Source organism: Dermacentor albipictus, unplaced genomic scaffold (assembly GCF_038994185.2).
Source record: "Dermacentor albipictus isolate Rhodes 1998 colony unplaced genomic scaffold, USDA_Dalb.pri_finalv2 scaffold_53, whole genome shotgun sequence".
NCBI lineage: Eukaryota > Metazoa > Arthropoda > Arachnida > Ixodida > Ixodidae > Dermacentor > Dermacentor albipictus.
Window position 1 is genome coordinate 465,667 of NW_027225607.1, and position 26,807 is coordinate 492,473.

At 46.7% G+C, this 26,807-nt stretch overlaps 1 protein-coding gene across 1 annotated transcript in view; it reads right to left on the minus strand.

Annotated features, from left to right (window-relative positions):
- Positions 1-769: 769 nt before the first annotated feature.
- Positions 770-26,807, minus strand: part of LOC135900795 (splicing factor C9orf78) — a 253,901-nt gene continuing 227,863 nt past the window's right edge. The window contains exons 8-9 of the mRNA XM_065430376.2: positions 25,406-25,543; positions 770-970 (exon numbers count right to left, since the gene is read on the minus strand). Of these exons, the coding sequence (XP_065286448.1) occupies positions 873-970; positions 25,406-25,543 (236 nt within the window). The 3' untranslated portion in view covers positions 770-872. The remainder of the gene's footprint in view (positions 971-25,405; positions 25,544-26,807) is intronic.

A 26,807-nucleotide genomic window follows, 5' to 3' on the forward strand; every position in this document is an offset into this window, starting at 1 on the left:
GGTACAATGTCACCGCGTACCGTTATCAGCAATTGGCAACATGTTAACGAAATGCTGCTGCACTGTGATCTCCTAATAATGGCGCAGCGAGCACTGATCCTTTGCAACGTTGTGTGGTGGCAGCGTGTGGTGCAGCGTCCAACTCAGGTCGCGTCAACAGGAGCACTTGAGTGACCATTGTTCCCATAGTGGAAGAACAGAGATGGTCGTTCCAGATTGTTGAAACAGGCGCAATGCTGGTGGTGCTACATGGACAATTACGTGAAAACAAGAGTGACGCCGTTGTAGCATCCACTATCGAACCAGGGCAATGGACCGGCGCATGCCATGCAGTCTTTGACGCTTCCTCCCTGCAGGCGTGCCTTGACAGCATGCGACGTTCTTCACGGCTTGAGAAATCGGTGCATGGCAGTCGCTCGCTCATCTTGAAGGTCGTATCATCATCGCGGTTGGACTGGAGCACGCGCTGCCGTGCACCCGGTTGGTCGCGCTGCCATGCTATGGTACTTCGTGTGTGCCTTTCTTTCACTGTGACCAGGTTCGAAGCGATCATTGTAAAAGTACGGCAAATCAAAACCGTTCGTTATTATCTGAAAGCAGTTTCAATAGGCAGCGCCAGAAAATCGTAAATGCACAGAAATATGGTCTTCATAAACTATAGATTGTTATATCTGGGATCATTATGGATTCAACTCTACAGATTTTAATGCAGGGCTCCTCTAGGCGTGTAGTGGCCTGGCTGGAGTTATCAAGAGACGTGAAACAAGAATGAGACTGAATGTAGGGTTTATATTGATACCTATTTACACAATAACTAAGCAATGTGCCTAGAAAAATGTGCTAATTCTGTGTCTCTTATCTGAAGTGGGGAGTTAGTAGCGTCTGAACTGCTTCTTGAACTTTTCAAAGTGGAAGTCATCAGTGGCCTTTTCATCGTCATTTCCTCTTGACCTTGACGATCCTTTGCCCCCTGCATGATGAACAAAAGTGTATTTATTGTGCATATATTTTTAATGCAAGACAGAAGCTGCTGGTATTAGCACTGAAGCAGAAGGCCCCACCAAAAAGTTCTTTAAAGGAACAAGCATCTTATCAGAAAACAGAACAATGCACACACGCAACACTGATTCGCTAATGTCGAACTTCAATATAACGAACATGGAAATAACACATTAGCAGATATAACAAAGTAAATTTAATATCTTTCCCGCCAAAATCAGCATGTAACCAGTACATGCTTCTAATGAATATTGAATATAACAAAGGTATTTTCATGTTGGATGTGGCTTCACTATAATGAAATTCGACTAGATGGGCTTACTGTAGGTTGCGATCCAGTGCTGCCACTGAATTCAGTAGCTTGTTCTAGCAGAATGTCTGATCGATTTGCCCTGATTTCAATGTTGGTGAAACAGTGTGCCGGCTGTCACGGCAACCTTCCATTAATATGCAGATGAAAACAGTAGAAGTTAAAGGCCTTCTCGCACTGGTTGTCTTCTATAAGATTACAATTTAGTTGAGATTACTTACAGAACAGACATTAAAATGATGATTATAGGGGTCGTTTATCTCAATCAAGCACTATACACCAATTACGAAAAGATCCCCTTCGATTTCTAGCATTCCTTTTCTCAGCTTTCTTCTTTTTATTGTTCAACTGAAAGCACTAACAATTTTATACCTATACTTCATACTTGTTTAAACTTTGAAAAATCACGAAAAAATAATCAAAACTGCTAACAATTCGTAAATTAGTTCCAACCATGAACAACGGACCAGTCTCTTCTGCTGATTATCACAACAAAATGTATCAAAAGTGCTATTGCACGAAGAAGATGACCATATTACAAAAAGTCTAATTTCTTCAGAATTTCTCAGGCCAATAGTATCATGCTAGAATGCCATGTGACTTCTCCCAGTATATCATTAAGCCCACTGCATCTGTGAGCGGCCGCATTCTTGGCTTAGTACCCAGCACGACATCTTTGAAGTGACCAGCACAAGACGCATCGATGTATGTGAGCAACGGCATTCTTGGTCTAGCGCCCAGCATGACATCTTTGGAGTGACTAGTGTAAGACGTGTGTCGTCTGTGAGCAACGGCATTCTTTGCATAGTGCTCAGCATGACATCTTTGAACTGACTAGCGCAAGATGAATCGTCATCTGTGAGCGACAGAATTCTTGGCATGGTGCCCAGCTCAACATCTTTGGAGTGACTAGTCCAAGATGCGTCGGCGTCTGTGTGATGGCAGTCTTGGCCTAGTGCCCAGCACGGCATCTTTTTGAAGTGACTAGCGCAAGATGCGTCCACATCTATGAATGACGCCATTTTTTGGCACGGCACCCAGCACGACACTTTTGAAGTGACTAGTGCAAGACGCATCGACGCCTGTGATCGACGGCATTCTTGCCATTCGATCTTTACATAGTGGAATGCTTGTAAATTTTTTCACTCCTTTTGGATGGCAGTAGTTATCGGCATCTCCTGGGGTGCGGAGGCCAGTTTTCTCATGGATTCAGTGCCTACGCAATTAACTCAAGTTGCGTTGTAACCATGCATTCAATGATCATGCGCATCGCTGTTGCTTCGTTTGTTTAACCTTCTTTGTTTAGACTGGTCCAGGGAACAGGAAAGGGACTTGGTTTGTGGTCAGCTGGTCTGTATGCTTGTGGAACGAGTTGTGCCCAGAGGAAACGCCAGTTGCATTTACCTTTTCCTTTGCTTCATTATTTCCTTGAGTGACGCTGGCCGATCTTCGGAACCATATACCCGGAATATGGGTTAGATAAGGTGGAAAATAAAATAATGCGAAACAGCGTCCATCATCAGACCCTGAAGTAATCGTTAAACTCATAAACATTATGACTGTCACCCCTTACCTCATGTGGCTTTTCTCTAATTGTACAGCACTTTTTCGGCAAAATTGGCAACTGGAAACAAGAGTCGCAACGAGTTGAGAAATTAAGCGATCTAAAATTAATTAAATTAAATTATGGGGTTTTACGTGCCAAAACCACTTTTTGATTATGAAGCACGCCATAGTGGACTCCGGAAATCTTGACCACCTGGGGTTCTTTAACGTGCACCTAAATCTAAGCGCACGGGTGTTTTTGCATTTTGCCCCCATCGAAATGCGGCCGCCGTGGCCAGGATTCGATCCCGCGACCTTGTGCTCAGCAGCCCAACACCATAGCCACTGAGCAACCACGGCGGGTGATTAAGCGATCTACTAAGGCAGAGAGCCAAGGCAACAACAAAACAGGAAGGAAGAGCGAAAATTAACAAATTTAATCGCTGTTTGTGAAAATATTTATGGATCATCATCATCATCATCATCAGCTTGTTTTATGCCTACTGCAGGACGAAGGCCTCTCCCTGCGATCTCCAATTACCCCTGTCCTGTGTTAACCGATTCTAACTAGCACCCGCGAATTTCCTTATTTCATCGCTCCACCTAGTCTTCTGCTGTCTTTGGCTGCATTTCCCTCATCTTGGAACCGATTCTGTAACCTTAATGATCCAACGGTTATCTAATCGGCGCATTACATGACCTGCCCAGCTTCGTTTTTTCTCTTGATGTCAATCAGAATATCACCTATACCCGTTTGCTCTCTGATCCAAACCGCTCTCTTTCTGTCTCTTAATGTTATGCCTAGCAATCTTGATTCCATCACTCTCTGAGCGGTCCTTAACTTGTGCTCAAGCTTCTTTGTCAGTCTCCAAGTCTCTGCCCCATATGTCAGCACTGGTAAAATGCACTGATTGTACACCTTTTTTTCAATGATAATGGTGAGCTTCCAGTCAGGAGCTGACAATGTGTGTCGTATGCGATCCAACCCATTTTTATTCTTCTATGAATTTCCTTCTCATGATCAGGGTTTCCTGTGATTAGTTGACCTAGGTAAACGTACTCCTTCACAGGCTCTAGAGGCTGACGGTGATCCTAAGCTCTTGTTCACTTGCACGGCTATTCATCACTATCTTTGTCTTCTGCATATTAATCTTCAACGCCACTCTTACACTCTCTCTGTTTAGGTCCTCAATCATTTGTTGTAACTCGTCTGCATTGTTGCTGAACAGAACAATGTCATCAGCAAATCAAAGGTTGCTGAGATATTCACCGTCGATCCTTACTCCTAAGCCTTCCCAGTTTCATAGCTTGAGTACTTCTCCCAAGCATGCAGTGAATAACATTGGAGAGATTGTGTCTCCCTGTCTGATCCCTTTCTTTGAATGAATGAATGAATGTTTGATGTTTAATGGCGCAAGGGCCAAGTATGGCCAAAGAGCGTCATGTCAGTGGTGATGAGTTTGCAATGTAATCATGAGTTCTATGAAGTTGGTGTGACGTGACTGTAAAGGGGCCTTAAAAAATAGTCGCTTTAAAGTGCATAAGCTCTGTACAATAAGATTATGGCGATGACGTATACTATGAACATTAAGATTCATTTAAAAAGAATGATACGATGTGTAAAAATATGTCAGGTTATAAGATATGCTAGAGTACTACTGCCTCCTTAGAGCCCTTGAAACACAAGGGCCTGGAGGCATGTGCTATGCAAAACAATTATCGCAGTGGCATCCTCTGGAGCAAGGAAGCGCTACAAATGTATGGGACTAATAACTTGTAAAACCACATCTCTGAGGAAACCTAGGACTTTGTCTGTATTAAAAAGCGGTTCTGGACCGAGAAACATTGCAGGATGAAGGAGAATGTGCTGTCGGTATGCTAAGACAAAATGTCTCTTTCTCTCAAATTTGGCTTCCCGACACTCCAGGAGGACGTGGAGTACGGTAGGCCTCTCCCTGCATCTACCACAGGTTGGAGGCTCACTTCTGGTGAGTAGAAAATTATGGGTGCCAAATGTGTGTCCTATTCTGAGACGACAGAACAGGAAATCTGTTGGGCGCGATTTTGTAGTAGAGGGCCAGAATCCTCACTGTGGTTTTATCAGGTGGAGCTTATTATCCGTTTCTGCGTCCCACATGTGTTGCCAGTGATTTCGCAGCCTCTTTTGCAGGAAAGGCCTCAGATCTGTGCCAGGCACCTCAGAGGTAGGGTTAACAGCTTGCAATGCGATTGACGTGGCCATCTCGTCCACCAGAACGTTGCCCTCGATGCTCCTATGGCCAGGCACCCAGCATATACAGTCGCCGACCGATTTTCCGGACTCCGAAAATTCGGACATGCCCGATTATTCGGTCAGCTTCGCGGCACCGCCATTCTCCCCATAGACCATAATGTATAACAACTGCCGAAAGTTCGGACACCTTACAACCTCTCGTCTGATTTTTCGGACACTCCTTTAGCCAACTCGGTCGAGAGCACCATGCACTGACTCTGACCGGTGCATGGTTCGACTTGCTGAACGCCATTTTTGTTTTGAACGGAGCTTCCTTGCTGCCCCACGAAGTGGCGCTACTGGAAATCCCCGCTCATCATCATCGTGGTTTCCTTGTGTTCCTTGGAAATTGCTCGACAGCAAAGAAAATCTCGCCCTTATCCAGATACGAAGCTCATCGGAAGCCTATGGGGACCTGTGGACTCTGGTGAGGACTCTTCTTTGCCTTGTCCTACTCATCCTGCTCGTCTGATAGACTCAAAACAAGCACGGCTGGCGCTTAGGCTTAGTGCGGCCGAGCCGCCGCGCTCGCCCAACGAAGAAGTGTTTGTGCCAGATGTGAGCTCCTCATCTGTACCTTCCCCTGGACTGCTGCGCGTGACAACATCCATGCCAACTATGCAGCCGAAGTGTGCATCCGATAGCTCGAATACCCAAGATGCAACACCGAAGGACAGTCCTATTCGTGATGTGAATGTGAACCTATCCGCAGTCGTGCCGACGGACACTGGTGACCCTATGGACGTGCAGCCGTCTGGCGGTTCGACGAATGCAGCCAAGCGAGGTCCCCCTATCAACGTGCTTCAACAAGACGCCATCGCATCGGAGCAACCGGCAAAAAAGGTAAGGGCCACCCCAGACTATTCCTCCACGGCCTCCCCTACGCCCGCTCCCTCTCAGTCTTACCCAACGCCCACCCCTTCTCAATCATATCGAGTTCATATACGGCCCCTTTCATGCTACGACATAACTTCAGTAGCCACAAAATATGTTCAAAGGGTCATCGACCAATCTCTTGAAACCACCGGATACAAAGGGTTCGCAGCATATAAATCTACCAACTCGATCACTGTGCACTTGGCATCTCTCAGTGATGTGCAGAAAATGTGCACTTTAACATCTATCCCGCTGTCAGAAGATCAACACCTGCCTGTACAGTGCTACTTTGCATTGGGCCCTAATATACAGAGGTGTGTTGTCTATGGCATTGACCCAGAAGACACCCCTGAGATAATATGTCGTGAATTGACCTCCACGACACACAGGGTGCTCGCAGCTAGATTCATGGGCAAAAGCCGTACATGCTTAGCGACGGTGCAGTGCCCTCAATGTATCCCAGAACGGTTTTATTACTATGGTTGCATGTTGCAACCTAAACCCTACCTCCCTCGAGCAATATTCTGCTACCGCTGCTTTCAACGTGGACACATGCAGGCATTTTGCCCACAGCATACTATTGATCCAGAAAAGCTCACACCAGAAGGCCAACCACGATATCGATGTGGCTTATGTAAATCTGATGAGCACGATTTGACAAGCACGAATTGTCCGACTAAACAGAAGGCCACAATACGGATACGAAAGGCTATACCAAAAACGACTATAGTAACAACACACAATCGTTATGAGGTTCTTGCAGAAGAGCCAGAGATGATCCTGGCAGAAGAAGAAAAAGCCCCAGAAACACAACTGTATTCTTCTGTTCTTAAACGTGGCAATCAGTCGCAGACGAAGAAACAGAAATTACCGGAACCTCTGCATATGTCAGATGATGACCATGATGACATTGACGCTCGGATAGACGCACTGGCCAGAGAGATTGAGCGACTACGCAAACATAAAGAATTGGTAATTCTCCGTCGTCAGAAAATAGGACCGACACGTGACGCATCAACCACTGCTAATGCCACCGTTACGCCTGGATACCGTCCGGCACCACAGGTCAACCAAGCTGTTTGGACAGCAGTTTTAGATCAACTTGCTCAACTAACGTTGCTCATTCAGAATTGCCTGCATCATGGCTAAATCTCTGCAGCAGCTGTCACAGGATGGAATTCTACAGTGGAATTGTCGGGGCCTAAACTCCAAGTTAGGAGAAATAGCCTGCAGTCTTTACGCCCAATTTCACTAACCTCAACTGTCTGCAAACTCGCTGAAAAGATGCTGGCCACACGAGTTTCCTGGTGGCTTGAACGCCACGATAAATATCATCCTGCTCAAATTGGATTCCGTTCTTACTTGGGAACTGAAGACGGACTTTCTATGTTATCAGACGATGTTTTACAGGTTTCTCCACACAGTCACGCTATGCGCACGGTAGTAGCAACAGACATAACGAAAGCTTATGACAATATAGACCATGAAACCATTATAGCCAACCTCTTCGACCTGGGACTTCCACCGCGGGTGATAAGATTCATCTACTCATTCCTTCAGAATCGCACATTTGCGATTATAGTAGATGGAAGGCAAGAAGGATACTTCACATCGAACAGAGGAGTCCCACAAGGTTCGGTTCTGGCTCCTCTTCTCTTCAACGTTGCTCTAATACCTCTAGCCTGGCAACTACATCGGATTCCAGATGTGAGGTTATTAATCTATGCGGATGACGTCACTTTGTGGTCCGTGCATAAAGATATATCTAGACAAACTCAACAGCTTCAAGAAGCCCTTGATGTGCTGAACAACTACGCTCGGAAAGCAGGATTGGACATTTCCGCCCAAAAATCAAGCTATGTTGTGGTGGCCAACAAGAAAGGACGCACAAGAATCACGCAGCACCCCTTTACATTTAGACTCGGCGCACTGACAATCCCTGAGGCTTCTGAGGTCCGCATACTGGGTCTCGATATTCACCAATCCGGCAGTGGTGCACACTGGCTCCGTAAAACCAGACAGAGTTCGACAAAAACACTTCACCTTATTCGTCGCATTGCAGCAAAAGCAGCTGGAGCTCGTACTGACGTAGCTCGACGGTTGGTGCATGCAGTCTTGCAGCCACGAATTTTATATCAAGCACAATTTCAACGGCTGACTTTGGCACAGCTGGCACAGTTGGAGACGATTAATCGCGATGCTATGCGCACAATCACAGCACTGCCCCGCATCACTCCGACACCAACCTTACAGGAACATGCCCAGCTCAACACAATTGCAGAGCTAATTTTGCAACGTGAAAAAGCACGTGAAATAAAAAAGCAACTTATTCCGGCTGTCGATGCGTTGCATGCTCATTTTCACCGTGGCTCTCGGATTGACAATCAGCCCTACCCAATGCCTCCCTGGGAATTCACCAGCATCACAACTAATAAGCCAACGAAGTTACGACGCAGCGATACAACAGGTACTATTGACGAACACAACATCGTCGATGCATCATGTGTTAACACCTGCAAAGTCTATACGGATGCTGCCATTCTCCCAGACAGCGGAAGGACATCATTCCTGAGTACTACGCATAATTTCATCAGCGGCCACCAGCGCTATTTATCTACGGAAGCCAGCGCTCTAGTAATGGAACTTCAAGCCATCCACGACGCTGTGCAAGATGCGACATCTAAGCTGCCTACCATCAAGAAACTAGATATCTTCACGGATTCTTTAGCGGCTATTCAGGAACTCAAGAAGGTTGATAAGGCGATGGAAATCTGCGAGAGAATACACACTATGAATAGTAAGACAGCTACTTGCGTCAAGGTACACTGGATACAAGGCCATTCAGCGAACCCTCACAACATTGCTGCTGACCAGCAGGCACACTGCCCTCCTAATCCTGATCCTCCACCTATTCCCCTCCCACCCTAACCCCATAACTCGCTGCGAGCCCGTAAAAATGTTCTCCGGCAGGACACACGCGCTCTTATCCCACCGTGTGTCTGCTCCCTTCCCTTTCACCTTACTAGGGCGGAGGAAGTTGTGCTTAGGAGGCTTCGGGCCGGGGTGGCCCTTACACCGGCTGTTGTCTCAAGGTGGAACTGGTCGCATTTACCACTGGGTGCTACATGTCCATACTGCTCCGTTCCTGTTGTGGAATCAGATGCATACCACCTAATATGGACATGTACGGGTTTACAATCGGAACGCTTGCGTCTCCTACTGCAAGCCGGCCTCCGCTACAGTGTGACAACCAGCTATGACCGCTGGATACATGACAACAGATTTCACAAAACACTGCTTCAATTCATACACAACACAGGCCTCACAGCACACATATAATACACATATACGCTCCAAGAATTATGCCTTAAGGGCAAGCCTTCATCGCAAAAAAAAAAAAAATCATCATCGTTTCTGCCTGGTTAGATAGAGCGGCTCTGCAGCAGTTCCGGTTTCAACTTAGTAAGCCATGTCAAGACAATCCAGCAGCTGATTGGTTTCTTCGTGCAAGACTCTGCGAGCAGGCCGCGTTTTTCGTTTGTGCGACTGGTGTCGGCATGGTGGTGTTTGCTTTGTGTGCTGTGTCGAGGTTTCGGTGATTCAACGCGGCATACGTAAACATCGCGTCAAGGGTCTAATGGTGCCGACAGTGCCCACGCAGACTGCGCTGGGGAATGCCGGCAAGCGGGAGCCGGGAGGCCTAAGATTTTTCACCTTCCGATGTGCTCCCTACTGACGCGGAAAATGTTCTGCCGAGACCTGCGCAGTGGTTGCATTGCGATTCCGGACACCGTCTCATTGGACAGTTTCATAGGTGCTGACACTGCTGTATTGACATGCGCAGAACTCGACGACGGCAAGATCATTCGTCAGGTTTCTGCTGCACCGCCAGACGACTCTGAGTCGGGAGATAACGCACCATGTGCTATGCTGCCGTCGCATGCGGAGCGTGTACAAGCAGTGACTGTGCTTTCAGCCGCCAATAGTGACCGTACGACTCTCTCCGAAATTCAGGCTTATCTGATTGCGTATAAACGGAACAGCGTGCAACGGCGCATTCACGATTTCTTCCAAGCCTACTGCCGAGCCCGAATAAGTGCGTGGAAATAAAGGATTTCATTTTTTTTTCATAATCTGCTTTTTCGGACACCTGTTTATTCGGACATTTTCGCAGTCCCCGTGAGGTCCGAATAAACGGTCGGCGACTGTAATGATACGCTGGTTGGATATGTACGCTTTACACAAGACGGAATAGAGTTCATTAAGTACTGGATTTTCGTGTGTACAGTGGAATCTCGATGATACGATCACGGCTAATACGAATTTCTGGATGATACGAATTTTTCTGTGGTCCCGGTGAGCCCCATTACTTTCCAACGTGCTAGAGAACGGTTGTTACGAATCAATTTTCGACCCGCATCGGTTGATACGAATATTACCGAAGACACTTTGGAAATTTGAAAGTGTACTTGGCGAAGGCCAGACGCTGCTGCCGTCTGCGCTCCGCTTCCCTGGCTTTACTGCTCGGTGAAATGGCCGGTCGCTGCTGCCGTCTGCGCTCCAATTCATTCACTTTGGTGTTCGGCGATATCGCCTGTCGCTGCTGCCGCTTGCGTTCTGCTTCCCTGCCTTTAGTACCCGGCGATCTAATCAGTCGATGTTGGCGTTTCCGTTCTGCCTCCCTTGCTTTCGCATCTGGTGACATATTCATTTGTCGCACGTGCATTCGCTCCTTGTTCTTCTGGCGTTCGATGTTGGGGGAATCCGGCGTCCGCTGCCGCTTCTAGAACCGCTTTGCGCGCAATCACTGGGCCGCTTCGGAGCTACGGGTCTCACTCGACTACAACGAGACGTCTGACGAAGGAGCGCCGGTGCAGCTGCCACCGCCGACGCCCGCGCGCTTGTTCTACCGCAACTGTGTGACGTCACAGTTGCTATGCGCAGCTGCGCCCCCGACCGGCACGCCGGTTGCTAAGGAGGGGAGGAGGTTGCGCTGCTGCGCGGAGAAGAGGCCACAGTTGGCACCATTCCAGCGCACGGACGGACACGACCACGAACCCCACCGACGGCAGTGAAAGAGAACAGCGCGCAGTTACGCGATTTCTCCCTCTCTCTTTTGGTGCGCAGGCGCGGACGTGGCGCCGGACAGCGCGGAGGGCGCGACTGGGCGCGGAGAGTTTGAAGCGGTAGCACTTTTGTTGCTTTTCCTCCTTTTCCGCGTGCCATCGGACGGAGTGGATGCTGTGCTTCTAGCCGCGTTCTTGTCTTTGACGTGGGCGACGGCGAAGGACCACCACCGGTGGCTGAAACGCTGCATGCGCTCGAAGTTCTGAGGCGTGCTATGGCCACGGATGAAATCAGCGACGACACGTGCGTGACGCGTTTTTATGGATTTGAACAAAGTCTGCTAATTGACCTGACAAAGAAATAGAAGCAGAAGGACATCGGAGACTTTTCCTCCAAGAAATAAATGCTTTTTACGTACGTGTGCCTGAGTGAATTCACCACTCACTGTTTAATTTAGCTAGATTTAATTGTTTGGATGATACGAATTTCGGCTAATACGAATATTTTTCATGACCCCGTGAGATTCGTATCATCGAGATTCCACTGTATAGAGTGACACCAAGGCCTTCACGACGCTTAGGGTGTCTGTATAAATCGCTGCTTTTGGAAGTTTTGATTTTCTTATGTGCTTCACAGCAGACAGCAATGCGTAGGCCTCGGCCATAAAGATACTTGTTTCCTAATGCAGTACACCGGATTCTGAGAAGGATGGGCCGGCGGTACCATAGGACACTCCCGCATGCGACTTCGAAGCGTCTGTGTAGAACTCTGCACAGGAGTGCTTGTGTTGGACTTCTAGGAAATGCATTCGGATTTTGATCTCTGGTGCGCGTTTTGTTACTTCTAAAAAAGGATATGTCACATTCTATGACCTGGCACTCCCAAGGTGGTAACAACTTGGTTGTATGCATTAGGCGAAGCTCGAGGAGTGGGACATGCATTTCATGATTAAGCTCCCTCACACAAAGCGAGAAAGGCTGCCTTACAGAGGGTCGATTATGGAAAAGTGTAGTACACGTCATATCATTAACAGTGTTAAAACATGGATGCTGATGATTAGAGTATTTTCAGGAAATATGTAAGGCTGATGTAAGTTCTCTGTAGATGGAGCCACCATTCATTTGATTCCGCGTATAAGCTTTCAATCGGGCTCGTTCTGAAAGCGCCAGTAGATAAGCGGATACTTATAGTCGGATACAACTTTAGAAAAAAGGGGGCGTTTACTTCCCCGACGCGGTTGCACACGAGCATCCACCAATGGGCGCGCACTCTGGACTGACGTCATGAGCCGGACGGCCGGTGACCTCGCCGACAGAGAAGATGGCCGCCCGCGCTTCGAGCTGGGCCAAGTCGCGTCAGCTGTGTGCTTCAGCGATAAATGCATTGTTTTATATAAGTAATTTTTCAATAGCAACTGATTCATTTTAAGCTTGGAAAACGAGTACTAGTAGATACGCCGTGTACATGCGAACAAGCACAAAAGCCATGCAGAGCTGCTCTTTCTACTTTTCTCACTTGCAATGAAGCTAAAGAGCAGACGACGGGCAGCGTTGTAGAAGGCACGGGGTTATTTTTCTGTCGCTATCCGGCATGTGCTGTAGCACAAGAGAGCTCTACTAAACCAGTCATCAAAATAAAGATGTCTTTATTTATACCGAGAATTGCGCGTTTCAGGAGCACAATTTTTTAAGCAGGACTATTTTAGTCGCGGAGGCAACCTGCTGTCGCGCTTCGGTCATCCGGGCGGGGCCTCCCCTTTTTTCTAAATTTGTATCCGACTATAGATGGTGAACAGGGTGTAGCATCTTTAGCGCGCTCGGGGCGGCAGAGTTATATACCACAGCACCATAATCTAATTGTGACCGAATCAGGCTCCTGTACAGATTTATTAAGCACTTCCTGTCACTACCCCACGTAGTCTGGGATAGAAGTTTCATTAAGTTCATTGTTTTTAGACATTTTTCTTTCAGATATTTAACGTGTGGAATGAAAGTGAGCCTATAGTCAAGTATAATATCCAGGAATTTGTGCTATTTGTTGATAGGTATTTGTTGTCCACACAGTTCTAAGCAAGGATCCGGGACCAGGCCTCTCTTTCTTGTAAAGAGAACACAAGAGCTTTTTTGGGGGTTGATTTTAAATCCATTTTGGTCTGCCCACTTGGACACGTTGTTCAAGCCATGCTGTACCTGTCTCTCACACACTGCAAGGTTACAGGATTTGAAAGCTACTATTTGAATGTCGTCCACATAAACAGAGTAAAAAATGGCTGGTGGTAAGGAAGCACGAAGTGTTGTCATCTTAATGATAAAGAGCGTGCAGCTGAGCACGCCTCCCTGGGGTACACCCATTTCTTGCGTAAAAAGATGTGACAGTACATTGCCGACTTTTACCCGGAAGGTACAAGTGGACAAATAGCTTTCTATTGGGTTTAGCATATTACCATGGATGCCCATTGCTGTAAAGTCTCACTCAAGATTCCGTAGCGCCACGTTGTGTCGTATGCCTTCTCCATATCGAGGAATATGGATAGGAAAAACTGTTTGTGTACAAATGCGTCACGGATGTTTGCTTCAATACGTACAAGGTGATCAGTTGTGGAGCGCCCTTCCCTGGAGCCACACTGATAGGGATCAAGCAGTTTGCTCAGGTCAAGGAAATGAATGATGACGATGATGTGTGGTGTTTTGTGGCGCAAGGGCCAGGTTTGGCCAAAGAGCGCCATGACACGTAGAAATGTTGATGAATTATGGAAGATGTGGCTTGGCTGTAAAGTAACCTAAAATAGTCGCTGTAAAGTGCGTAACATCTACGTGCTATAAAATTATGGCGATGACTAATGGCGAATACTATGAACATTAAAATCCATTGTAGAAGAATGATGCGAAATATAAAATATATAAGATGGTAAAATTACTCGGAGCACTGCTGCCTCGCCAGAGCCCTTGAAACACAAGGGCCCAGAGGCGCGTGCTATACGAAAGAGCTATCATAATGGCATCCTCTGAAGAGAGGACCAGCTACGAACATGTAGGCCTAAAAACATGGAGGACAACATCTTTCAGGAAACTTAGGACTGCAATGGTGTCAAATAAAGGTTCTGGGCCGAGTAGCATTGCGGGATGAAGGGGGATCTGCTGCCGGTATGCTAGGGGAAAATGCTTCTTTCTCTCAGATTCGGCTGCCCGACACTCCAGGAGGACGTGGAGGACGGTGAGCCCCTCTCCGCATCTACCGCAGGTTGGAGGATCATTTCCAGTGAGTAAGAAGTTGTGTGTGCCAAATGTGTGTCCTATTCTGAGGCGACAGAATAGGACATCTGTTCGTCGTGATTTTGTTACGGAGGGCCAAGAACCTAACTGTGGCTTTATCACGTGCAGTTTGTTATTTACTTCTGCGTCCCACTTACGTTGCCAGTGGTTTCGCAGTTTCCTTCTTAAAGAAGGCTTCAGGTCCGTGACAAGGACCGAAGCAGTAGGACTGACTGTATGCAATGAAATTGATGTGGCCATCTGGTCTGCTAGAACGTTACCCTCGATGCCCCTATGTCCAGGCACCCAGCACATAATGACATGCTGGTTAGACATATACGCTCTACAGAGGACGGAATAGAGCTCAGTAATTACGGGGTTTCTGTGTTTACAGTGTGACTTCAAGGCTTTTACAACACTTAAGGAGTCTGTAAATAAAATTGTTTTTTGAATATTTGATTTTCTGATATGTTTCACAGCCGACAATAGTGCATGGGCCTCAGCCGTAAATATGCTTGTTTCAGGGTGCAGTACACCGGATTCCGAGAAGGATGGGCCAATGGCTGCGTAGGACACCCCGGCATGCGACTTAGAAGCGTCTGTATAAAACTCTGTGCACGAGTACTTGCACTGGAGCTCCAAGAAGTGCATTTTGATATGTGTCTCTGGCGCATGTTTAGTGACCTGTACAAAGGATGTGTCACACTCTATCAGCTGCCACTCCCAGGGTGGTACTAGCTTAGCTGGAGGCATCAGGCGTTGTTCGAGAACTGGGACATACATTTCCGTGCTAAGTTCTCTTGCACGCAGTGAAAAAGGAAGTCTCATAGAGGGTCTATTATGAAAAAGTGTTTCACATGTCAAGTCGTTAACGGTTGTGAAACACGGATGTTCCTTATTAGAGCGCACTTTCAGAAAATAGTTGAAGCTGATGTAAGTTCTCCGAAAATGGAGTGACCACTCATCGGACTCAACATACAAACTTTCAACAGGGCTTGTTCTAAATGCGCCAGTGGCCAGGCGGATTCCCAGATGGTGTAGGGAGTCAAACATCTTTAGCGCGCTCAGGGCGGCAGAGTGATATACTGCGGCTCCATAGTCTATTCGTGACCGAACTAGGCTCCTGTAAAGATTCTACAGGCACTTCCTGTCGCTACCCCATGTTGTGTGGGATAGGATTTTAAGTAGGTTCATTGTTTTTAGACATTTTTCTTTAAGATGTTTTATGTGAGGAATGAAAGTGAGCCTAGAGTCAAGAATACCACCAAGGAATTGGTGTTCTTTGCTGACAGGAATTTGGTGTCCGCCCAGTTCTACACAAGGATCTGGGACCAGGCCTCTCTTTCTTGTGAAGAGAACACAAGAACTTTTGTGGGGGTTGACCTTAAATCCGTTTTCGTCTGCCCACTTGGAAACCTTGTTCAAGCCCTGCTGTACCTGTCTTTCGCATACTGTGAGGTTGCAGGATTTGAAGCCTATTTGTATATCGTCTACGTATACGGAATAAAAAATGGCAGGTGGTAGTGAAGCACGTAGCGTGTTCATTTTGACGATAAAGAGAGTGCAGCTGAGCACGCCTCCCTGGGGTACACCAGTTTCCTGCGTAAAGGGACGTGAGAGTTCATTGCCAACTTTTACTCGGAAGGTACGATTTGACAAATAGCTTTCAATTGTGTTCAGCATATTTCCACGGATGCCAATTTCCGACAGGTCTCGCAAGATCCCGCAACGCCATGCCGTGTCATATGCCTTCTCCATATCGAGGAATATCGATAGAAAAAACTGTTTATGTATAAAGGCATCGCGGATATTTCCTTCCATGCGCACAAGATGATCGGTTGTGGACCGCCCTTCTCGGAATCCACACTGATAAGGATCGAGTATATTGTTGAGCTCAAGGAAATGTATAAGTCTGCGATTTATCATTTTTTCAACAAGCTTACACAGACAATTAGTTACAGCTATCGGACGGTAACTTGCCGCCAAGGAAGGGTCTTTTCCCTGCTTTAGGACAGGAACCACAATCGCTTCTTTCCATGTGGATGGGAGGTATCCTGAAGCCCAAATAGTATTGTATAGTGTAAGAAGCGTAACTTGTGCGTCAGTATGTAGGTGTCTGATCATGTCATACATGACTCTGTCTGGTCCCGGTGCAGTGCTTTTACATGTGTTCAAGGCATCTCTCAACTCGGCAATACCGAAAGGCCGATTATACGGTTCATTCTGCCTAGACTTTCGTATGATTGGCTTACGCTCTACTATTTCTTTATGTTTAAGAAAGGATTGGGAATAGTGCATTGAGCTCGACACTCGCTCAAAGTGCTCCCCAAGTGAGTCTGCCTGGTCTTTTAGTGTATCGCCTTGTGTGTTTACCAGAGGTAGTGAATATGTTTGTCGCCCTCTTATCCTATTAACCTTGTTCCAGACTTTGGCCTCATCTGTATAGGAAAACTTCTCCCAACTTTCTCTTCTTAGCCTGTCGGCGGGTTCTCCTGCCCTGGAACTTTATTTTCTTAAAGTTAATAAGATTCTCCGCAGTGGGAGATGCGCGTAGCAACCCCCACGCTTTGTTCTGTTTTTTACGAGCGATCCTACAATCGTCGTTCCACCACGGGACACGCCGTTTGCATGCCAGTCCATTTACTTCTGATATGCATTTTGATGCGGCATCTATTATAAAGGCTGTAAAATACTCAACAGCAGCATCGATTCCTAGCGAGGACATATCATCCCATGATGTACTAGTTAGGGTTCGGAATTTCTCCCAGTCAGCTGTGTCAATCTTCCACCTAGAAGCCTGTGGTGGATATTCGTTCTCTGTAGGTGTTCTTAACAGTATGGGAAAGTGGTCACTTCCGTAAGGATTGTTGATAACTTCCCATTCGAGTTCGGGCAGTATACACGGGGAAACTAGGCTGAGGTCAATTGAAGAAAATGTTCTTTTTGCGAGAGAATAAGATGTGGGTGCCTTCTTATTCAGCAGACATGCACCAGAAGAGAGAAGGAACTGTTCAACAAGACGACCTCGCGCATTTATACGAGAGTCGCCCCACAGGCAGTTGTGCGCATTGAAATCCCCAAGCACAACGTAAGGTTCTGGCAATTCATCTATAAAGGAGTGAAATTCATGTTTAGTTAATTTGCAGTGTGGGGGTATGTAGAGCGAGCAGACAGTGATAAGTTTGTTTAGCAGAACAACTCGCACCGCCACTGCTTCAAGGGGCGTTCGTAGATGTAAAGGTTGACATGCTATACTTTTATGAGTGAGAATCGCAACACCACCCGATGATGCGACGGCATCATCACGATCTTTGCGAAACGTAACATACGTACGGAGAAAGTTTGCGTGTTTGGATTTTAAGTGTGTTTCCTGTAGACACAGCACTTTTGGATTGTGTGTTCGGATAAGCTCTTGTACATCATCAAGATTCCTAAGTAGACCTCTGACATTCCATTGAATGATTTGTGTATCCATATTTTAAATTAAATTGGTGCTGTGTTTACGGAAACGGAAGGGATGTCTTAGATTACAGAGCCCTTTCGAGGCCCTGTAACCGGGGTTTTGCTCTTTTTGAAGCGTTCGAGGGAACCTCGCCGCTCCTTAGGCGCCTGGTGCGCCTTGAGGATAGGTGTAGTGTCGATTGCCTCTTGTGAGGCGCCGGACACCTGCTCTTGCGAGCGAGAAGTTTCCCAAGAGGGTCCCGCCTTGGAGGGCAAGACCCCTGCGCCCACCAGCCCGGAGGTCGATGGGGCTCCCTGGGGGATTTGGCTGCGCCGGCCGTTGCCAGCGCTGGAAGGGACCTGGGAGGTTGAGGCAGCCTCGGCTGCGCCCACCTTCGGGGTCGATGATCCCTTCTTCTCGGTTGACGGAGCAGCGCTAGCTGCAACCGCCGCGGGGGCAGATGGCGTAACTGCCGACTCACTGCTTGTGGGTCGGACAGCCACCGGAGGCCGTTGTGACGCTGCCCCCTGATGCGCCACATCAGCAAAAGTTTTCTTGGGCAGGTATGATACCCGCCTGCGTGCCTCCTTGAAAGTTATATTTTCCTTGACTTTGATTGTAACAATTTCCTTTTCTTTTTTCCAGGAAGGGCACGACCGCGAGTACGCGGCGTGCTCCCCATCACAGTTTACACAGTGGAGAGCGTTCGCACAAGCTTCAGTGGAGTGTTCGTGGGCACTGCATTTCGCACATGTTTGGCGGCCGCGGCAGCTCTGCGAACTGTGGCCGAAGCGCTGGCACTTGAAACATCGCAGTGGATTTGGCACGTACGGCCTAACCCGGAGCTTTATATACCCGGCTTCGATTGACTTGGGTAGGACACTTGAATTGAAGGTGAGTATTAGGTGTTTGGTTGCAATCTCTTTACCATCGCGCCTCATCTTTATTCTTCTCACATTCACAACATTCTGCTCACTAAAGCCCTCCAAGAGCTCTGCGTCTGTCAGGTGAAGCAAGTCATCATCTGAGACAACGCCGCGGGTAGTGTTCATAGTTCGGTGCGGAGTCACTGTCACTTGAACGTCCCCAAATGACACGAGACTGGGTAGCTTTTCAAATTGTTTCAGATTCTGGAGCTCCAAGAGGAGATCTCCACTTGCCATCCTTGTTGCCTTGTAACCTTGACCAAGAGCCTCAGTTAAGGACTTTGAAACTAGAAATGGGGAGATTGTGCGAACTTGTGTGTCTGACTTTTCTGAGTGAATAACATGAAATCGTGGGAAGTTGGGTCTTTCACGACCAAAGAACTTGAATACATCTTCGGTGCACCCTCTTTTCTGAGGGCGATCAAGGAGGGGTGGGAAGGAATTTGCCATAGGAGAACTTAATTTTCGGCAATAACGCCAGCCACCCACCATGGAGCCCAACAAGGGGACATTACAGGGACTGTAAAAACAGGTCCTGCAAACGCCAGCTATACGTTATTACTATAACCAAATATGAGATAACCTAGGTTGGTTATTCACACAAGGTTAACCCTTGCTGCCTGGAAATATTGGAAGTAAACGGAAGCTAGGAGAAGACAGGAAAGATGAAAAAGTGAGAGAAAGACGAAGGCTGGAGGGAGAGAGAGACAGGAAAAGGCAACTACCGATTTCCCCCGGGTGGGTCAGTCCGGGGGTGCCGGCTACGTGAAGCAGAGGCCAAAGAGGTGTGTTGCCTCGCCGGGGGGCCTTAAAGGTCCGAACACCCGGCATCGGCTCAACCTCCAGGATCCCCCTTTCCCCGGACACGACTAAGCCGCGCACGGCTACGCGCGGGAGGGTCCAACCCTCGTGTGCTCGGGTACGTGGTGTCGCAACACACCAAACGCAAGGAAATGAATGAGTCGCCGATTATTATTTTTTTCAAATACCTTACAAAGGCAACTTGTGAGGGCTATCGGGCGGTAACTTGCCACTGAGGAAGAGTCTTTGCCTTGTTTCAAAACAGGGACCACAATGGCTTCTTTCCATGCGGTTGAAAGGTATCCTACAGCACAAATGGTGTTGAAAAGAGCAAGTAGTGTAAGGTGGGTGTCAGTGTGCAAGTTTTTGATCATTTCATACATGATTCTGTCAGATCCTGGTGCAGAGCTCTTGCATGCACTCAAGGCAGCTCTCAACTCGGCAATGCTAAAGGATGGTTGTATGGTTCATTCTGTCGACATTTTCTGATGAATGGCTTACATTCTTCTATTTGTTTGTATTTGAGAAAGGATTGTGAATAATTTGTTCAACTTGACATGCTCTCAAAATGCTCCCCAAGTGAGTCTGCCTGGTCTTGCAGGGTATCGCGTTGTGTGTCTACCAAAGGGAGTGAATATGTTTGTCGCCCTCTTATCCTATTAACCTTATTCCAGACTTTGGCCTCATCTGCATATGAGTTGATGCCCGATAAAAACTTCTGACAACTCTCTCGTCTGGCCTGTCGGCACGTTCTCCTGCCTTGGGACTTTAGAACGACAGAAAGCTGAGCTAGTTGGTAGGGATTCATTATGCAAAATAGAAGTGAGGCGTGCAGACAGGACACAAGAGTAGAGAAGTGGACAACACGAACGCCAACTATCAGCTGAAGGGAGCACTGAGGCGAAAAATGAAAGAAGACACAAAACTCATCTGCGCATGCTCAGGAATGGTAACACCACGTTTCAATCGGGTACACGTGCTGGTCTACGTGAGAGATAACTGTTAAGGCACTTAATCTCTTCATTATGTAAAGTAATCGAAGGCTGACTCACGCACGCACTTCCACCATTATAGATATGCCATGCCTCTACCATAAGACGCGTATCTTCATTCTTATGCCTGTACAATATCGCACATTCATCTAACTCTGGCTTGCAGTTACAATCTCGGCAATGTAGCTAAAGATTAGAAGGCGATACACTGGTTAACGACCTTTTATGTTCCATTAGCCTCTGATTGATACACCGTCCCGTTTGCCCTATGTAGAACTGGCCACAGCTAAGGGGAATTTTATAAACCACACCCATACGACAGTCAGTAAAACTGTTGTTCTTATTGTGCTTCACTGGACAAATATCTGCTCGTTTTTTGCCTCTTACCCGCTCCTTTTTATTCTGTATGGCAGCGCATATCTTACCTAGCTTATTGGGAGCAGTGAAAGCAACATTAACATCATATCTACTAGCAACTTTTTTAAGCCTGCGCGACACTGAATGAATATACGGAATAGCCACTACTCTTTTTTTGCTATTACTGCTTTCTGTAATCACGTCCGTCCCTCTCGAAACCGACTTCTTTAGGCGCTCAGCCACAGTGGCCACCGCTACACTAGGATAACCTGCTTCTAATAGGCGCCGGACCTGCGCATTAAAACTGGCGCTCATTTTGTGCATGCAGGATCTTGTGAGGGAAGACTTAAGGCATGACATGGCAATTCCGTTTTTTACTAATTTAGAATGCTTGGATTGAAAGTTTAGCAACGGCTTCGAAGATCTTGGGGAGTACTGCCAACAAGCATGATTTTGTTCGAAGATCAAGGAAATGTCAAGAAACTGAATTACGCGTCGCTGAGGAAATTCCTTGGTAAACTTTAATCCTCCCCCATAAACTTTAAATTGTTCACTTACTGAGGGAGCAGCGGAATCTAATTCTTCCCTATTGCAGAAAATTAGGTAATCATCAACGTAACGAAATATCTTGATAATGCTAAGGCTTATCATATCAATCATATCATAACATAACGCTAAGACTGATCACCTAAGGCTTTCTCTAAGCAGTTGTCAACCTTACTCAGTAAGTAAGGTTGACAACCGCTGCTACCTAAGACCATTTGATGTGCTTCCTTGTTTGCCAAGTAAAGGAGAGGTGTATCTCACAGGCGTACCTGTGAGATACACCTTATTTCAGTTCTCTTTTGTGGGTTTATGCGTCTTTATGGTGAACGGTGGGCATTATTCACATTTATACTAGTAAAGGTACTTCCCCCCCTCTTTTGCATAGAAAAGTTACCTTGGAACGGAACAGAATAACTTTGCAGGTAGTCTCGGGCGAGGAAAAGGCTGCTGACATAGAAGGCACAGATTCCTGGTGCAATGATCGCTGAAAACGATATTTTCAATGTGGATGAGACCGCATGTTTTTATCAGCTCCTGCCAGACCGGAAAATGTACTTCAAAGGGCAGCAGGGCAAAGGAGGGAAGAAGTCGCATCTTTGCGTGACAGTCCTGGTCTGCTGCAATGCAACAGGCATGAAGAAAATTAAACCGCTCGTTATCAGCAAGTACACAAAGCCTCACTGCATGAAAAACGTCATGTCATCACCGTACGACTACCGCACCAACAAACAAGCCTGGATGACCAGAGAACTCTTTTCCAAATTGCTCATCAAACTTGACGACCAAATGAGGAGGGATGACCAAAAAATTCTACTGGTTGTCGGCAACTGCTCAGCTCACATTGTGAATGTTCGCTTGATGCACGTTCGCTTGGAGTTTCTGCTGCCAAACAACACGTCCTTGCTGTAACCCCTAGACCAGGGCATTAGAAAGAGTGTGAAAGCAGAATTCCGTAAGCGCCGCAATCAATATTCGTCAGGCAGTGGAAACGCTCACAGGAGCTTGGCAAAACTGGAAGGCGTCCACCATAAGCAACTACTGACAAAAAGCAGGGCTTGTCAAAGCACCTGTGCAGCTTGAAGATGACTTGGAGGTGACCGACAACAATTCAGGAGACCTGTGGACCCAGGTTGCGGAACCGCTGCCCACCATCTCTTTCTTTGATGACTATGTGCGGAGCAACAGCGCAGCACTAACGGCGGCGGACCTGACAACCCAAGAGATTGTTAACTGTGTTCTCGACGTCTCCAGTGACGATGACAACCCGAAGGAAGATAATTGGGTCACTGAACACAGACGAGATTGTGTTGAACATTGATGTTTTAGTGCACATGAACAAAGTCCGCAGTTTCATCGCTCGGTGCAATGACGTACCTGATAAGGCAATGCGCAGCAAAGTGGAATATGTAGATGCATTCCTAATCGGTCGTGCATGCTGCACGCGCCAGAAGAAAATCACCCACTTCTTCAAATAAAGCAGCCTTGAAGTGAGAGAAACATTTTTGAGAGTATACTTGTCTGCACCCATGTCTACTGCCAAGGTACGTCATTTTCATTCCTAGGTTTGTCCACTGGCATATGACCGCAAGTTTTTCATTAAAACGATATTTCAAAATAACGAACGATTTTCTGCGGTCCCACGTGATTCATTATATCGAGATTTGACTGTACTTTTAAAACAAAGCTACTGTTTAAGAGGGTGCGGTTCAATGAGGTTTTACTGTACCACTACCACTATTTCTGCTTGACTCTGTGGCCATAGCAAACAGTTGTGCAGTTGGAGCTGTAAATTATAGTACAGCGCACTGTAAGGTGTCAAAAAATTCGGTCGTCGTTATACATTGTGTCTATAAAGCCAGTGGCGGTTCCGCGAGGCTGTCCAAATAATCAAGCATGTTTAAATTATCGCTGTCAAATAATTGGTCATTGACTGTATTCGGTATACTCAAAGAGAGACCCGGCCAAGGTTGGTGCCTTGAGACACGCAGCTGCTCCATGCCACACAGCCTCCGTCAGTGCAATGTTCTTCCAGGTCGACTGAACCGAGCGAAACAATTCCCATAGGTGACACGGACAGAGGGAATGGCAACAAAACTACCATGTATGGAAAGCGCCAAAGCACGTGCAAAGTGGGATTGATTAGCCACTAGAGGCACGCAGATGGTATCGGATATGCGTGTTCAAGCATGCAGTTTGGACTATGAACTGGTGTGTGAACGTGTGAATTTGCAGAGCTTTCCGTTTACACACGGGCATACAGATGAACTTGTACATGTGCCCATGGTAGTTGCCACGCCGTTGCCTATGGACTCAAATGGCGCTTCAACAGCCATCAAACCACCTGTCGTGGTTGCTTAGTGGCTATGGTGTTGGGCTGCTTAATACGAGGTCTTGGGATCGAATCCCCGCCACAGCGACCGCATTTCGATGGGGGCGAAATGCAAAAACGCCCATGTACTTAGATTTATGAGCGAGTTAGAGAACCCCAGGTGGTTCAAATTTCCGAGGTCCCCTTCTACGGCGTGTCTCATAATCAGATCATAGTTTCGACATGTAAAACCCCATAAGTAATAAAAAAAAAAAGAACAGTTGTCGAATCAGTACACAGTAACCTGGGTTTTGGTTGTTGGTGAGGCACCTGTATGGGCGTATTAGTGGCAAGCGTTCCGCGCTGGTTTGAAGCCCACATAAGTCAGCAGTGAATTAGCGTCATGAGCAAACAGCGTAGGCATTTAGGCCTAATCAGCACTGCTTTGGTGGGTGTTGGCGACTATAATTATATTTTGGTGCCAAATCAATGCAGGTCTATTGAAGCAGCGGCATGACACTTGGAAAACCGACAAACCACCCTGCCACCAAAAGTGATTGTACGGGATGGTACCAACGTTGTTCACGGCCGCCATCTTTGTGACACATAGTACAGATGGTGGCTACTCATTCCGGATATCGCTCGTAACCATACATCGGTCTCTTATCATGGAGCGAAACATCACATAAATGGCTTTGAATTTACATGGCGGGCGCAAATATGTCGTGTGACTATAGTACACTGACTGTCCCGCTACAGACGCATTCCCATGGACTGCAGGTAGGTGCAGATGGAGTAGGGCCCATTGCGTGTACCTGCCATGGCCCTCCTGATTTCAGGACCTTTGACAGGTAGCAAACAATAATGAAAAGGTGTCTGCTCTTTACTGTTGGCACTGACCAAGATTGGCCTGTGCTGTGCACACGACTGAACAGTGAGGTCGAGGCACGTGATATGTGGTCTGCGCTTTTGTCTGTCGCGCACGTTGGCCTTATAACGCGCTGATGATAACCCACAGAACCCACCAGCGTTAAAGATGAAAAACCCCTTCTGTTTCTTTAGAGAAAGACCGAAGAGTAAAACTTTCTAAGCAATAAAAGACTGCCATAAAGCATAGTATAGCCCACTAAATTGGAAATATTTAGGACACAAAGCTTCACTATTTCTTCAGCTTCATGGGTAAAAAGCACTTGTGTTCAACAGACATTCTATTGATAAAAAGTTTCCAGGCCTTCATTATGAACTGAGTTGTAATTAATGCTGGCATACAAATGTGGTGTTCCCTTTTGTAACAGTAGGCCAATCTCAATGTCAATGTTACTGATAGCTAGCAAATTTCTTGCCATGCAGTGAGTAGACTCACGAGCATAAGCAGCATCTGCTTTCTACCTTGCACAAAATTTGTAAGCATTACCTCTTTGTGTTAATTTTTCTGATATTCGATGCTCGGTTAGAAATCTACTGTTGAGTATTCGCACACTGCTAGTTATAAATGGTTTGACCTGTAGTCCTGCTTCCATGAAAATGGTCTGCAGAGAGCCAATTCTCTCCCTGCCAAATGTATTATACCATATCTTCATATCTGCCAATTACATGGTCTCGATGGCAGTCATTACTACAATGTGACCTGCAAGCAGGCAGCACAGTGGGCTTCATCTTCTGGCATGCAAAACAACTGATGCAAATATCTGCAATTCGAGAAACATTCCGTACCTCTGCCCTGGCGGCCTGGAATCTGGTCGGCAACTCCTTCAGCTTCCGCAATGACTACAACAGGCTTTGGGGGTGGCGGCTCTTTCTCACGAACAGGGCGCCGCACGTGCCGTGACCGGCTACCATCGTCAATGTTGACTGCATGAAACAAGGAAATCATGACACCAAACCCCAGATGTACACACGGCTGCTAAATTTAAATCTTGGACAGCACCTCAAGAGTCCTCAAGTGAGGCCTTCCAGCATAGGCTGCACCTTTCTTTTGTACATTACTCTCTTGTCTAATGAAAGGAAGTCCGAAATATAAACCTACAGTATAATCTCTTTAAAGGGACTTGAGGTCAACAGGACTTGTGTTCACTGAGAAACACGCTCTTAATGCTGCTAGATATGTCAAGCATTAAGAAGTCAATGTAGCAGCTAGTTTTTCCCGTGGTTTGGGTGGAGAGCTACCACAGGTTGACTTGGGTTCGCCAGTTTTACTTTGGTAGGGGCCTCAGCAAAGTATCAAAGCAAGAACATGGCTGCTCCAGTTGCTGACACACCCATTCGTGCAAGGCTTATATTTGGTGATCTATGGGGGAAGAGTGCCACAAAGGTCTGTATACAGCTGTGATTAAATATCTATCAAAATTTTGATACCTTGAGCCACCACTATTTAAGGATGTATTTGTGGATAAAAGACAGTGTTGCAAAAATACATTTCAGATCCTGCCTCTCTCAAAAAATCATTTAGAGCTTCAAGAAGGTGGCTGCTTGGGCTGGTTGGTGCAACATTCTTCAGACAAGGAAAAATCCTTTGTGCTCAAATCGTAGCAAGGAAGGCATAAGGTGATATAGCCTGCTTCTCTGGTTCTGTTCATGAAGATAATTTTGATTCGCATTTGAAAGTTTTTTTACATTACACAAATATAACACCAACCAATTTAGAACCTCTTGTTCTGTTTAAGCAAATTCTATATAAATTCAAATCACGACATAGCGAACATCAATTTACCGAAGTTTGTGATGATACGAACTATTTTAATTTCCCAATTTTAGTTCCATTAAAAACAGTATTTTTTTCCCGGTTTTATGAAGTAATTTTGTGACATAGTTTTGAGTTAACAAAGTTTTCGGTCATTTCATGCATGTACTTGGAACCTGTATTTCTAGTAAATATAGCAAAAAGTATAAAAATGTCAGTTAAAGCAAAAGCCATTTCAAGCGTCCTTACGCATGAGCTACAAAAATGCTGTAAAAGTAGGAGCGCGAGGATGCAGTAGGCAGGAAGCACCACTGTGCTATTTGTCGCATTGGTAAACAATCTGCAATGGCTGCTGGGCCACACAGCAGCCTGCAGCGTACGGAGAACCCCGAGAGCCGACTATTCCTCCTGTGCAAGAGGGCTGGGAAGGGAGTG